This window comes from Pelodiscus sinensis, chromosome 10, assembly GCF_052426305.1.
Source record: "Pelodiscus sinensis isolate ZL-2025 chromosome 10, ASM5242630v1, whole genome shotgun sequence".
Classification (NCBI taxonomy): Eukaryota; Metazoa; Chordata; order Testudines; family Trionychidae; genus Pelodiscus; species Pelodiscus sinensis.
Window position 1 is genome coordinate 19,240,052 of NC_143061.1, and position 14,695 is coordinate 19,254,746.

Consider the following 14,695-nt stretch of genomic DNA (forward strand, 5'->3'; position numbering starts at 1 on the left):
TATGGAAGGGCTAAATGTTAAGATCAGTTGGGTTAAAAGTAAGCTGAGTTTTGTACTATGCAGTGTTTCTTCTTCTTTACAAAAATGTGGTTTAAAAAAAATTATCTAAGAAAAATTAGGGTATATTTTAATCAAAAGAAGCTTTACTGTGTAGCTTTACTGTGTAGCTTTACTGTTTAAATTGTTTAGCTTTACTGTTTAAACGGAAGCTTCTTGTAAAATGCAGCAAATGTACATTATGCTGATCCTAGTGTTCTGTTGAAAAAAGTGTACAGTTCTTTCATCCACTAATTGGTTTTAGTCTTTTGATTCCTCATGGAGAAAATATTACTCAGACTGAAATAACTGTCATGCCACAAGGTTTTAAAAAGTAGTTGGCAGGTTGTAAAAGACTTTGCATACATAAACCTCCATATACTGGGAGAGGGGCAGTTTTATACTACCTTTGTATAAATCTGTCATTCAAATTATTTGATGTCAAGCTACATTTTCATTAACACGTGCGGATCTAAAAGCAGAAAATTAATCTGGATGTCTTAAAGTTAGCGAAATACAATGGTAAGTGTCTGGTAGGGTAATTAACATACTATTCTGTTTGCTGCTATGATACATTTTAATGGTAGAGAATTCATACCTACAATTACTTCTTGTCAGTCAGGTGAACAATGGCATATTGGTGAAAATGATACTGATCTAATTGGAAAGATTTTTTTTTTCAGAACAACAAATAATTTTTATGATGGAAACCTATGGAGAGTGTAATGTTCTTTGTAAAGCACTATAGTTCATTGCTATTTGGGCTGAAGTAACCAGCATTAAAAAATTCACATTTTAAAGTATAACTTTATTTGTACTATATATTATTTGATGTAATGATAAAATTTTATAATCATTGTCGTGAGGATTTCTACTTCAAATTAAAATAGTATGCTTATTTAAAACCACTTTCTCTCATCCATCACATTTTGTGATATTGCTAAGACCAATTTATGCAATTACTTTTGTTCAGTTTTAAGATTTAAGACTGTTCTTCCATTTTACACATCAACTAGTCTTTGATTTTTGTTAAATGAGATGGTGTTTTTATCCTATTTTTCATTTTGGTTTGTTGTTACATTAATTATGGTTGTGCTGTTTTATGAGCTGATTTAATGAACTAAACCAAAGACATGTCAGGAGTTATACATGTAGAAGTTTTTAGACTTTATTGCATGGAGAGAAGCAAATTACTGTAAGATAAGTATTCAAATTATTGCAAATATAGGGAATATACAGAAAAGATTCTGGACTGAATCTTGAAAAACTTAAATATTTCCTTTGCATTTACTTTATGTGTTTATTAGTAAATCAGTATTTTTTGGACAATGCCAATGTTTGTGTGTCAAGACGTGCTCTAACAATGAGGAGTCCTGTGCCACCTTAGGCTACGTCTACACTGCAGTGCTATTTCGGGATACTGGAGGTATCCTGAAATAGCTATTCCATATCTTCTGAGTTAGCCAAATATAATTTGAAATATAACAGGCTCATTATTCCAACATCCCTGTAAACCTCATTCCACGAAAATCAAGGGACATTTTAGAATGGTGATTTATTTTGAAGTGCTGTATAGACCGTGCCAAATTTCAAAATAAACTGTTTTGAAATTATCTCAAAATAAGATACCAATTTGCATAGCTCAAATTGTGTAGCTTATTTTGCGCTCTGGGCGCAGTGTAGATGCACCCTTAGGGTGTGTCTAGACTACAGGGTTTTGTCGACAAAAGTGGGCTTTTGTTGACAAAACTATACCTGCGTCTACACTACCGCTGAGTTCTGTCGACATAACATCAACAGAACTTGGCAGTTTTGTCGACGGCGGTAAACCGCATTCTACGAGGAATAACGCCTTTTGTCAACAGAGTTCTGTCGACAGAAGGCATTATTGCATCTACACTGTCCTTTGTGTCTATACTCTCATGTTGACAAAGCGACTTGCTGGATGTAGTCTTGATGTTCTTTGTCGACAGAAGCTTTGTCAACAGTATCTGTCGACAAAGCCTCTGTTGACAAAAGCCTATAGTCTAGACATACCCTTAGGCTGTGTCCAGACTCAGGGGTTTATTTTGAAAAAAGTAGCCTTTTTTCGAAAAAACTTCACCTGTGTCTAGATTGCAGCTGCGTTCTTTCGAAATTAAATCGAAAGAACGCGGCTTTTCTTTCGACGGCGGTAAACCTCATTTCACGAGGAAGAACGCCTTTTTTCGAAAGTGCTCTTTCGAGAAAAGGTGTTCTTGAATGCCAACAGGACTTTTTAGAAAGAGAGCATCCAGACTCACTTGCTGCTTTCTTTCGAAAAAGCGGCTTGCTTTTTCGAAAGTACTGCTTGCAGTCTAAACGCTCTTTTTCGAAAGAGGCTTTCGAAAGATACTTTTGAAAAAGCCTCTTTTGAAAGAGGCTTGCAGTCTAGACATAGCCCTAGAGACTAACAGATGTGCCCGGCACTATTCTATGATACATTCTCTCTCTGAAATTCATTTGCAGATGTCAGACCTTCTTCCCCCAAAAGTATGTTTTCAGTAATTTTGTAATTATCAAAGTTGTTACTCTGATTAATGTATTCATGTAAGAATATGCCCATAGTGTATAATTTGAAATATTACATTAAGAGGAAAAATTTAAGACAGTTACCGAGTGACACAGCACATTGAGGGATGGCAGTCAGTAGTGTAGAAAAACAGGTAGTAAATCATCATCTTGGACCTCTGTTACTAGTCCACATTATATAGCAAGATATATGTGTTCTGTCAACTTTTTATGCTGGATTTAAAAACTTTTCATCACATTGAACAGTAATTTTTCGAATCAATCTGATCTACCCATTCTCACAGTTTGTATATTCAGAATAAAAAGGTGGAATAATAGTAACAGTAATTATATAATCCATAGGTCTTGCAGTACTTTCATTCATAGGTCTCAAAATGCTTTATAAATAAGGACAAATTTGTCATTTTTATTTATAAATGGGGAAGTTGAGAGACAGATTAAGATTAAGGGATTTATACCAGATCATACAGTGAATCTGTGGCAGATAGTCCTGGTCCTTGGAGGTACAGTCCTCACCATTTGAGGGTATGCGACACCATTTGTTATGCAATCCTAGGTGCCTTCCAAAGCTTTGTTGCTATAGCTCCCACCCTGGGATATTCACAATCAGTCTACAAGTATACCACTGAAACCCTGAAGTGTTTGTGTTCTAGACAGCCCTGGTTCAGCAGCTTTAACATCTACAGCCCCAGAGCCCTACTCGGACTTCCTAAGTCTTGGTTAAAACCAGCAAGGTGACCCCAATGTACTTCCAGTCCTATTTTCCATACCTGTATGCTTGCAATGTCCAGAATTTGTTCTTCTAAAGATACACAGGCACATTACATCTTCTTAATTTGTGTAATTGCACCTTAGGGTATGTCTAAACTACGGGTTGTCGGGTTTTTTTTTCCAAAAGAGGATATGCAAATTCCGTGGGAATTTGCATATCTTCTTCCGATCGCTTTTTCGAAAGCGGGTCTTTCGAAAGTGAAAGTTGTCTGGACACGGTATTTTTTGGAAAAAAAACCCTTTTTTTGAAAAACCATGTAAGGTTTTTCATTTTTTAGGAAAAGCAGGGTTTTTTTTCAAAAAAGGTTTTTTTTTCCGCGAAAAAAAGCATCCAGACTTTCACTTTTGAAAGACCCGCTTTCGAAAAAGCAATCGGAAGATATGTAAATTCCCATGGAATTTGCAGATCCTCTTTTGGAAAAAAACCTCCATAGTTTACACATACCCTGTTTAAACACAGTATTGTGTTTGGTTCATAGTAAAAATAAACCAAATTGTTAACGATAGAATTTTGGCTAAGAGGTGCCACATGAAAGAAATAGTTAGTTACAACTAAATAAAAGTGAAAACACATATTTTAAAATAGAAAATATAATCTAGCAAGGTACAGGCTTTGTTCAAGATGTATTTTCTCATATTAATTTCCCAGAGACTTCAAACTCCCTTCCCCTTGCTTGAAGGACACATCTTTCTCAGCTTGCAAAAGCTCTATTCTCTTGTGTCTGCATATTAATGAATCCCAAAAATGGCTTCTGTCTTTCTTCTGTTTTGCAAAGTTCAATGACTTTGTTTCAAGACACAGGATGACTATGTACTGATCTTCCTTTTCTTTGGACTCCTCATCCTCTTGCTGATTACTATGTAAATAGGGCTTCCACTGGTTTTGGTTGCAACTTGTCTGATTTAATTGGAGACAGGTGTATATAGCTGCCTTTACTCCTGTCTGGGAGGAAACCTGTTCCTCCTGTTTGGTCACAAGCTTAGCATAATATTTAGTATCTATATTTTCTCATTCTGTTAATACATATGTTTCACAATGTTATTAATCTCTGACAACACAGTGATATTGTATGTTATCAGTTGGTTCAATTGCTTTTTGTTCAGTTTTCCAATCTGTATAGCTGAGTAAATCTTTGCAGTATATTCCTCGTAAAGTAAAACTCAGACTTAAGCTCCATCTATAACCAGTGGGGATCGACACACTGAGATCAATCCACCTGTGGTCGATTTAGTAGGTCTCATGAGGACCTCAACTTGTAGGTACTCTGACTCAAAGCCTGGCTCTGTCACTGTTCCAACACCTAGAAAGATTCTTCTCTGAGGCGGCACAGGAAGTGTTGTACACAGTATAAAATCACCTACCTGTCATACTTACCTGCAAAAGTGGACCAGGTTTCATGTGTTGGGTAACTGCAAGCAAATTTCCTTCCAGCTATTCCTTTCCCAATAATCCTAGAATATATATAGGCTCTCAAGAAATCAACCCTGTCCCTTAATTCATTCAAGTTAACCTAGCAGCCATAGCAGCCTTCCATCAACGAATAGAGGGATACTTGGTGCTCGATTATTCAGGAGTGTAATAAACCTTTTTCTCCAACCAAGATGTTTCTCCTCCTACCCCCAATCCTAAACTTAGTATTAAAAAGTTTGACTGGGCTACCCTTTGAGCCAATGGTCATCTGTTTCTTCACATAGCTGTCCTTAAGGATATAAAATAGCATTTTTAATGAAAAACACGCACATAATCATTTTGTACATATATTTTGCACAACCTCTCCAGTCTAGCACCCTTGTGATCTGACTGACTCGTGATCTGACCCTTGTGTGCCAAACTAGAGAATTTGCCTAACTACGGGAGGTCAGTATTGTCTAGCAGCATTATCAACACTTCCACTGCTGACTGGGATCTTAGAAGACATTTAAAAGTAAATTAGAGCTAAATAACAGCACAGAACACTAAGAGTGAGGCCTGGTGGCTGTAAACAAACTTTATGGGATAGCGGGAAACTTGGCCACACCCATGATGAGTGAACATTCGGCTAACTAAAATCATGCTGGACCACAGATGTTGCTGGACCAGAGTGTGCCAGACTAGAGAAGTTCAACCTGTTCATGTTCCTGCTTATAGGAAGCAGATGGTATGATCTTACAATCTAGGGCTGCTGAAAATGTATAAGTGTCCCCTTGCTAATTTTGAATGTTCAGAGCAAGATTATAAAAAGACCGGAGGTCCTAAACATGGTCAGCTGCAAATGTCAAAATTGTTGCTCCACTGCATTTCATATTATATTATCTGAGTTTATAAGGCTCTTTTTTGAGGGGTTTCCCCTGTAAATATTTATTGTTACAGCAAGTTAAGTGAGCTCTGCCTCAGTTTGACTCAAACTGTTGTGGAGGTAGATTGGAGATGGCAGGTATCACTCTTATAGCCTGGTGCGTACGAATGTTCAAAACAAGGAACACTCACATGGTCTCAATAGGGGCTGCCCTTCTAGATTGCTCAGAGCTTCTGGTACTGGGATTCCAAATCTGGAAGCAAGTACCCAACCAGTTTTCAAAAATTAACCTTGTCTTTAAGCATATGCTCTGACTAACATCTAGCAAAGCGTGCGAGAAGATATATTTAAAGAGAGCAAGGAAGAAAGAATCTTACCAGCAATATAGACAAAGGAAAAGTAAAACATATAGGCTGCATCTAGACTGGCAAGTTTTTCCGCAAAAGCAGCTGCTTTTTCAGAAAAACTTGCCAGCTGTCTACACTGGCCGCTTGAATTTCCGCAAGAACACTGACGATCTCACATAAGATTGTCAGTGTTCTTGCAGAAATGCTATGTTGCTCCCATTGGGGCAAAAGCCCTCTTGCGCAAATGCTTTTGTGCAAGAGAGCCAGTGTAGACAACGCGGTATTGTTTTGCACAAAAAAGCCCCGATCACGAAAATGGCGATCGGGGCTTTCTTGTGCAAAACCGCGTCTAGATTGGCAAGGACGCTTTTCCGCAAAAGCACTTTTTGTGGAAAAGCGTCCGTGCCAATCTAGACGCTCTTTTCCACAAATGCTTTTAACGGAAAAACTTTTCCATTAAAAGCATTTGCGGAAAATCATGCCAGTCTAGATGTAGCCATAATGAGAAATGCTAGGCAGTGACAATTAAGTGAATTACATAAAATGATGTTTACCTAACACCTTCCTGGAATTTAGCTATCTACAATGGCCAATATTGAATGTATTGATGTGTGCTGGAACATCTCTTTAATGTGCCTCTAAGACTTCAGAAAACAAGAAAGTAGCTGTACATCCAATCTCATGTATGTGATGGCAGGAATACATTTTTTTAAATGTGATAAAGGAGAAAATTGAAAATCCATCTGAGGCCTTAGTTGCTGCTTTTACAGTCCTGGGCCTTAATGGGGATCAGGAAAGTCCTTGGCAATCAAGATGTATTACATTTGAGAAATGGAAGTAGGTTGGATCTGCTGCTATCATCTTTATGACATTATGATATCTGAAATGCTTTCACATTAAAATAACTTTGACATTTGTGCCAAATAATTGAATTTCTGTTAGTCCAAGAGACTGACAGCCTGCTATCACCCTAAGTACTTAAGTGCTATTGATCTTCATGTTTTAAAAATAATTTTAGAAAGCTCAGTGAAATGGTTTTTGTGAGGGGGTGAGAAGAAAAAGAATGTGCAATTCTATTAAAAGAAAACAATAAGAAGTAGTTTTTGGTTTAATTTCTTAGTATGTTAGTCTCTAAGGTGCCACAGGAGTATTCATTTTTAAAGTTACAGACTAACACAGCTACCCCTGTGAATTCTTAGGATGATGACAGCTTGTAGTAGTTTTATAGATTGAAATACCTAACGGTAAAACCTGTGAATAAGACTTACTTTCATTATTTTTCAGATCATTTTATGCATTTAAGATACAATTCTTACTGGTCTGCCACCCTTGGGATCTGACCAGTCCTGAATGAGGAGATTTGCTGGTCCAGGGAAGGTCCCCTGCTACTGACCTCCCAGCTCATTGGCACTCCCCTCTATTGGCTTACTGTGGCCTGTACCTGGTTCCACTGTCCCTGGCCTCCAGGCTCCAGCCCCTGCCTCCTCCTGCTGCCCCAGCTGGGGCTCCCCAAGGCTGGAGCTCCCTGGCTGCACTGCCTGTTCTCCCTACCCCGGGGTTCCCCCCGGCCAAGTCTCTGCCCCCCTCCCCCAGAGTATTTCCAGTGCTGTCACCAGACCTTCCTCTCCCTGCTCTCTGTGGTCCAAAAGCATCCGTGGTCCTCCCACCAGTTACATATCATACCAAGATTAGAAAATATTATGGAAGGGATTCTTGAAAGCATGAAAGTTGTTGGGATTTGTCGTCTGAAATCACTTAATCATTTTTCAAAATCCTACCCAATCATTGAGATGTTTCAGCATCATCTTATCTTGTTAGAAGAAATTCAGAACATCTAAATGATAGATGTTTGGAACTATAATAATGTAGGGAGCTATCTAGTACATTTATCAGAGTATTCTTTTTGAAATCAGTTCAATAGAACTTTAAAACTGTTCCGAAAGAAACAAGCAAAAGCCAGATCAAGAGAGCATTTCTGTATAGAATATGCAGCTGGAACGGCAGGTGGCAATTTTACATGTATCTGTGATGGACATAATATATAAATGTTTTAGAATATAATTTAATTCTTTGAGGGATTGCTCGTGTCCTTTCTATTTAGGTGTGCACATGCCACGTGCAGTATTATCAGAAGCTTTTCCCCTTAGCAGTGCCTATATGCTGCTGCTAACCCTCCACCTCTTCAGTTCTTTTTTTACCACCTGTGATGGCTGTTAAAACGTTTTCCACTTGCTACTGCAAGTCCTTCCTTAGTAGTTCTTCGGTAAATAGAGTTTCTTTGTTAATTGTAGTTATAGTCATAGTTGTAAATCGTGTTAGTTAGCAGGGGTTACCCACCCCACATTAGTCCCCCCACACCAGGGCCTGCCTGGGCCTCAGGACTTTACCTAAAACCTATGTAGTAGTGTTACTATTTAGGTGACTCCCAAGCTTTAGTATAGCTTGGGAGTCACCTAAATGGAATGAACATGAGCAATCCCCCAAAGAAAAAATGGTTACCTACCTTTTGTAACTGTTGTTCTTCCTTATGCATAGAACATATGCTCATGTCCATTCCAAATTCTGCCCCACCTCCCTTTCGTCCGAGAGTTCTGGCAAGTAGGAATTGAGGAGTTGGAGGGCCAATAGAGTTATATATGCACCTCTATGGAGGTGCTACTCCTGGGGGCTTCCCTACCAGATCAACGGGTACTGTTGAAGGAAAAACCTTCTGACAATTGTGCATATTCACACACAAATGGAATGGACATGAGCAACAGATCTCGAAGAATACCAGTTACAAAAGCTTCAGGGAGTAGCTGAGTTAGTCTGTACAGGATAAACCTAAAAAACAACGAATTGTCTGGTAGCACTTTATAGACTAACACAATGTAACAGTTTTATTCACAAACTGCAGTCAGTTTTTCCACTTGCTTCCACATGCTTCTATTTCTTGAGCAGGGGATATTAATCTTGCTGAATTTCACCTGAGTGCTGTGGTCAAAAGTCAAATGAAAAGTGACTAGAAAGCACTGAACTTATTTTCTTTGGCCTTACACTTCATCTCTGCAGTGGAGCATGAGTATAAAATGCCTTAAGGAAGTCCACTAAGAGGAAATGCAATTATGAAAAGAATGTCTTCTACTTCCCTCTAAATATGTGCTTCTGGTCTCCCAAATATTTTGCCCAAGTGGAAAAAAGATTGTTGCCTGCAGCTGTGAGAAATCAGAACTAGGGGATTCTACAAAATAGCGTATTTCCCTTCAGAAAAATGTACCTTATGCTTCATATCACGGTGATAATTATCAGTGATAAATATCTGAATAGACTATATGCTGTCAAAATGGCAAAAAGTGAATCTAGCTTGAAGCAACATTAATTCTTCTTGCATACTGGTAGGAAGGTCATGTAATATGGTATGTGAGATGAATCCCAGTGATAGCAAGGGCACCAGACCAACTGTATTGTCATAGGTAAATGGGGCTAGAGGGAGAGCCCTGGAGTGAATATAGTCACAAATTCAGAGTATTTGGGCCTAGATTTACAATGGATCTCTGGATTCTAAAGCATCCAATAAAAGATATCTCATGCACTTTATTTCTCTAATATTCTGGGATCAACACAACTGCAACAAAAATGCAGAAGATAATGTGATTACAATTGTTTTTCCTCATCTAAGAACTACTACCAATCTTTGACCTAGGTTAACTTATCTAGATCTTTAAATAAGTTCTTACACTTGGTCTCTCACTCAGTAGATTTGATATTTTGATTTCTTTAGTATTCCTTTGAGCTCCTTAAATGAACTTCAACTCTTTAGGTCTCTCTGGCTACATTTCTAAAGAAGACAAAATCTAACCAATATCTACTTGACCTTCCTTAGTTACATATTTTATAGCACATTGATTATAAAGTTTTTTTAACATGCTGCATAGATTATGTCCCATATTCCTTAAATGATCATGTAATCTCCTGTGTTCATGTGGGATCTGAATATTCAGTTTCATTCAGCTTGTTGAAGATAAAATATGTTTGGTCTTTCTTTTATGCTTCTTCCTCTGTAATTTGAGCATTGTGTAGTGGAAAATGTGTGTGTTAAAACTGGGTGATTTGTGTTGTTTGTAGGCCAAAACCCATATGCCAGTTAAAAAATTAGAAGCTACCCATCAGTTCATGAAAGGCTTAGATCCTGATGAATCCAAAGAGAATCATGAGCAGAAGAAAACAATTAGCAAGAATCAGCTAATTTCAGACAGTTCTTCATCTCTACTGACATCAACAGGGAATGCTGCTGAGGTAGGCTGAGGAATTTCTTTGGTGTGTGTGTGTGTGTGTGTGTGTGTGTGTGTTCCTGGAAACAAGAAAACTCCATTTTTTACACTCACAATTCCTTAAAGTGCATTTGCATTGTGAGTTCTGGTGTCACAAATTGCCAAATATCAGATCAGGCTATCCATATGGTCCACACTTAGATCAATGTTTGTGTGTGTGGTTTACATGGGATGCAGGGCCTCATATTGCTATTACTTTGCTTGTAATTAAACAAGTAATGATTCTATTAGACTTTGGACAATTTATATCTATAGCATTAGAATTAACTGTTTCCTTTTAATACTTAACTATTTTAAGGATATCCTTAATTTAGAAATTGCATTCATTCCTAATTGAATTGGGTGTGTGGATTGCTTGTGATAGAGGGGAAGTCAGAGTGGATAATCTGGTGGTTCTATATGGCTTTAAGTCTGTGTGCATTTCACATTTGTTTAGTAGTCTGGCTTAAAGCCCTCTTGATGGGGCATCTCAATTCAATCTGGCCAAAAGGAGCTATTTCCAAAAATAGACTGGAATTAATTTTGATCACAGTTGAGCCCAAGCATACCACATAAGAAAGGGTACCATATTCAAGAACTGAATTCTTTCAGCAGCTGAGATGCAAAACCATTAATCCTTCATCATCAGGTTTGTGTGTATAGTGGGGAAGACAGTTGCCACTAAGGCATACTTGATTAATCACTTTCCTGAAATTGATTCAGGAAGTTTCCAGCGTACCAACAGTTTTTGAGAATCAGAATAGTGGACTATTACTACATGGTACCTTTGATGAGGAAGAATCTGCAGAGTCCTTTCAAGAAGCTTTAACTCAGTGGAGAAATGGAAATCATGAACACAAAAAAGAACAGAACTCTGATGAGGCTAAACCAGGTATGAACTAGTTTCTGCTAAATTCATTTTTAAAAGGAAAACGGAATCCATTTTGGTAAATATTGCATATTCTCAACCCTTTGTAATATATGAATTCATACTTTTTAAATAAAATGACATTTTCTAAGTCTCCAGCTGATTCTGTGCTACTGGAAAGTGACATAGTTCACAACACAAGCTGTATGCTTCTTACTTGGATAGTAAATCATTTCCTATCCTCCCATTGCACTGATTTAACAATACATCAAATAGATTGATAAAATACTTGTCAGAGACTGAAAGCATGACTGATTTCTTGATGCCCAGTTGACTGAAAGAGAAGGCCTCTGACTGATGAGCTGCTGCTGCTGCTGATGGATTGAAACAGAAGGTACCTAGATTTTATAAGACAGGGAAAAGTGGACAAAAAGGAAGGGAGGAACTGTTTGAGCTGGGGGTGAGTTGCTGAAATGGTGGGTGAGGAAAGCAATTGAGGAAGCCTTCTGGAGCTGTGTCCCGGAATTCAAGAGTACTATTTAAGGGGGAAAAGGAGTGGCTGGAGCTCCCCTAAGTTTCCTACCAAAGCAGGACACTGACTCCTGCCTCCTCTCTAGTCAGCAGTGGGAGCAGTGTAGGCGGCTTTCTTTGTTTACTCCTCTCCCCCTCCAGTTCATACTCACCAGAGTGAAAGGAATGCAGGCTCATCAATGTAAACCCCTGCTTTGCTACTGGCTGAAATCAGGAGCAGCTGGGTTAGACTCAGAGCTCCTGAGATACTGGTTTTATCTTGGCAAGAACAAAACTGCAGCAACAAATGCAAAACATAAAGGTGAGCAGTCACCTCCCTTGGCTTACACTTCTGTCCTCACTGCCAGCCCCTTCAGTTTGCCTATTCTTTGCTCTACCAAGAGGAATGCAGAGGTCTCTGGCAGATCCAATAGAAGGACAGGGAGCTTCTGCTGCACTTTTTTCAAATTCTTTGAGATAAGCAGGCTCAGGGAGTGGTGGGTAGAGAAGGAAGCTCAGAAGATGATTGCTGCAGATTTCCTCATGATGTGCCCTCATTCTCACAGTTTGCTGTATTACAAAGGCTGGGAGGAACAAGCTCCAGTAGACACAGAGCTTCTCAGCCAGGAGAGAGGGTTGTCTCCCCCCCCCAATGCGCATTCTCATTAGCCCGTCTATGGATATTTAAGTGCTGAGCTAAAGAATGACCACCTGGGATCTTTCCCGGATGTCAAGAGACAAACATGAGGTGTCACACCACAAGCATTGCTTAAATTACACTGAAAACATTCCCATTTTTTTCAGCTCTCCCAAGTTTTGGGATATTGGCAGTGCCTTGAGGTGGCCATTTATTCTTACAGAAAAGTGGGACTAAATGGGAGTTTTTCCTTTAACTACAATGGACTTTGGGTCAGATTACCAGGCAGGGCTCATACAGACTGTTACATACAAATGGTGATTCCTCAGCAGGCTGGCAATTACATTTTTTAATTCTAGGGCTTGTTCCCAGAACACCTTTTAAGGAGCTGCTGGCCTTTTTTTATGTGCAGATACAAATAAATGTTGTCCTAAGCAGCCAGCCATTTTATGGCTATGTCTGTTATGCTGTATGTCATCTTACTCTTTCACTTGGTAAGTCATCTTAGCTCCTGTTTAACTTACTCTTTAATATTTCTGAGGGTGGCAGAGTCTCACAAACTTGAGTACCTTCAGTGAATGCTATGGAGATGATGTTTATACTCTCAAATCCTTGGAGCAACACACCAGGAACTCTCTTCCAATCCTTTGCATTTATTCAAAACTATTTGCATAAGTCATTCAGTGCACATAAATAAATACAAGCCAAGATATGGCTGACAAAATTTGTTTGCTATAGATCTATAGTGCTAACATCCATCATTGAATTAGTCAGATAGTGGTTCTTTTCAAAGGTATAAACCAGTATGATAATAAAGAAATTGTTTAAATACATTGATTGGACTGTTTTCGGGCTACTGTTTTATGTTTAAATGACTGTAGTCTATTGATTCAGTAGAAATCTGGAAATTCTATTTTTGCTGATTTTTTTCCCCCCCAGCTCAGATGAAAGCATGCTGTTGTCCATGCTTTAGTTCATATCTGGAGTGCTGCTTTGTTTTTCAGTAATTTATTTACTTTTAAACATTCCTACAAGAAATTATCTCATTCTCCACTTCACAATTTGACTATACAATATTTTAAAAATAACAATAATTGCAAGGCTAAGCAGATTTTTAGCAGATTTTATTTCTCTGTACTGAAGATTGTGTACAAAGTATCAAACTTGTGTTTAAGGCTCTTAAACTGACTGCTCAAGATTTGGGATTGGAAATATCTTTCTGTTATCGTTCTAAAATTACAAATAAACTTAAAATATGGCTTTAATTGATGTTTGTTATATATTTTTCTTAGTACAGGTTGTACCTCCCTGGTCAGGCACCCTCGGGACCTGACCAGTCCCGGATGAAGCATTTTGCCAGACGAGGGAAGGTCATTTTGGGCCCTCCTAGCCATGGCCTCGCTGCCAGCCTCCCCACTGGTTTCCCCCTACCATCAGCCCCTCAGCAAAGGCCTCCCACCCCCACCACCACAAACACAGACTTCTGGTCCCATGGGGCAGCCCCCATGCTGGGGTCCAGCTGTGCTGGTGGGTGACAGACCTGCTTGGACTTCAGTCTTGCTGGGCAGTGCTCTGCCTCCAGGTCTCACCAGGCAACTCTGTCAGGCAGCAGCAGGGCTGCCAGCCTATTTGCTGTGCCTCCAGACAGCCCCACTCCCATGTTCCTGGCCCTGCCACCAGGTAGTCCAGTGGTCAGGTTCCCAGCCTTGCAGGACAGCTGCCTTGCCTCCTAGTCCCGCCATGCAGCTGAGCCGCTGGGCAGCAGCGGGGCTGCTAGGCTCCTGGTTGTGCTGTCTGACGGCCCTGCTGCTGGGTTCCTGATCCCATCGCTGGGCAACCCCACTGTTTCCTGGTCTTGCTGGGTATTTTTGCTACCGGGCAGTAGCCCCCTGTTGGGCTCTAGCCTGCTGGGCAGCCCTGCTGCTTCCTGCCCCCCTGCCCTGACTCCGTTTTGCCAGTGCGAGGCAACCCCCCTGCAGAGCTCTCAGCCACCAGACCTCCATTGGAGTCTCTGGTCCTGGAACTTCCCTGGTCCATCCTTCCTCCCTTCCTTTCAGACCAGGCATATTGCTGGACCATAGAGTCCCAGTTAAGAGAGGTTCAGCCTGTATAAGAATTTGGAGCAATATTCCTGTCAGTTAATTTCTAAGTTATCACCTGCAAAAAAAAAAAAAAAAAGTTTTCAGGTGCCTAAATAGCCTCTGGAATGGAATCATGGTTAAAGCTGCAACCTCCCCCAACCAAAACCTGAAATCACTCACCTCCCAGAATCCAGAGATATGAGAAAAGAAGCCTGTAATCCACAGCATTTTGAAAGGAGACAAACTAAGAAGTAGCTTTGTCCGGGCATGTCTACACTAAGAAATTATTTCATAATAACTAAATTTGAAATAACTCCTGAAATAACTATT

General features: G+C 39.5%; 1 protein-coding gene across 7 annotated transcripts in view; it reads left to right on the forward strand.

The window, feature by feature from the left end:
• Positions 1-14,695, forward strand: part of ZBBX (zinc finger B-box domain containing) — a 71,601-nt gene that overhangs the window by 19,804 nt on the left and 37,102 nt on the right. For 6 of the 7 annotated variants that reach the window (XM_025187071.3, XM_075937880.2, XM_075937878.2 and 3 more), the window contains exons 8-9: positions 10,085-10,255; positions 10,993-11,161. In XM_025187071.3, the coding sequence (XP_025042856.3) occupies positions 10,085-10,255; positions 10,993-11,161 (340 nt within the window). Of the gene's footprint in view, positions 1-10,084; positions 10,256-10,990; positions 11,162-14,695 lie in introns of all 7 variants that reach the window. The other variant, XM_089780777.1, reaches the window with a different exon arrangement.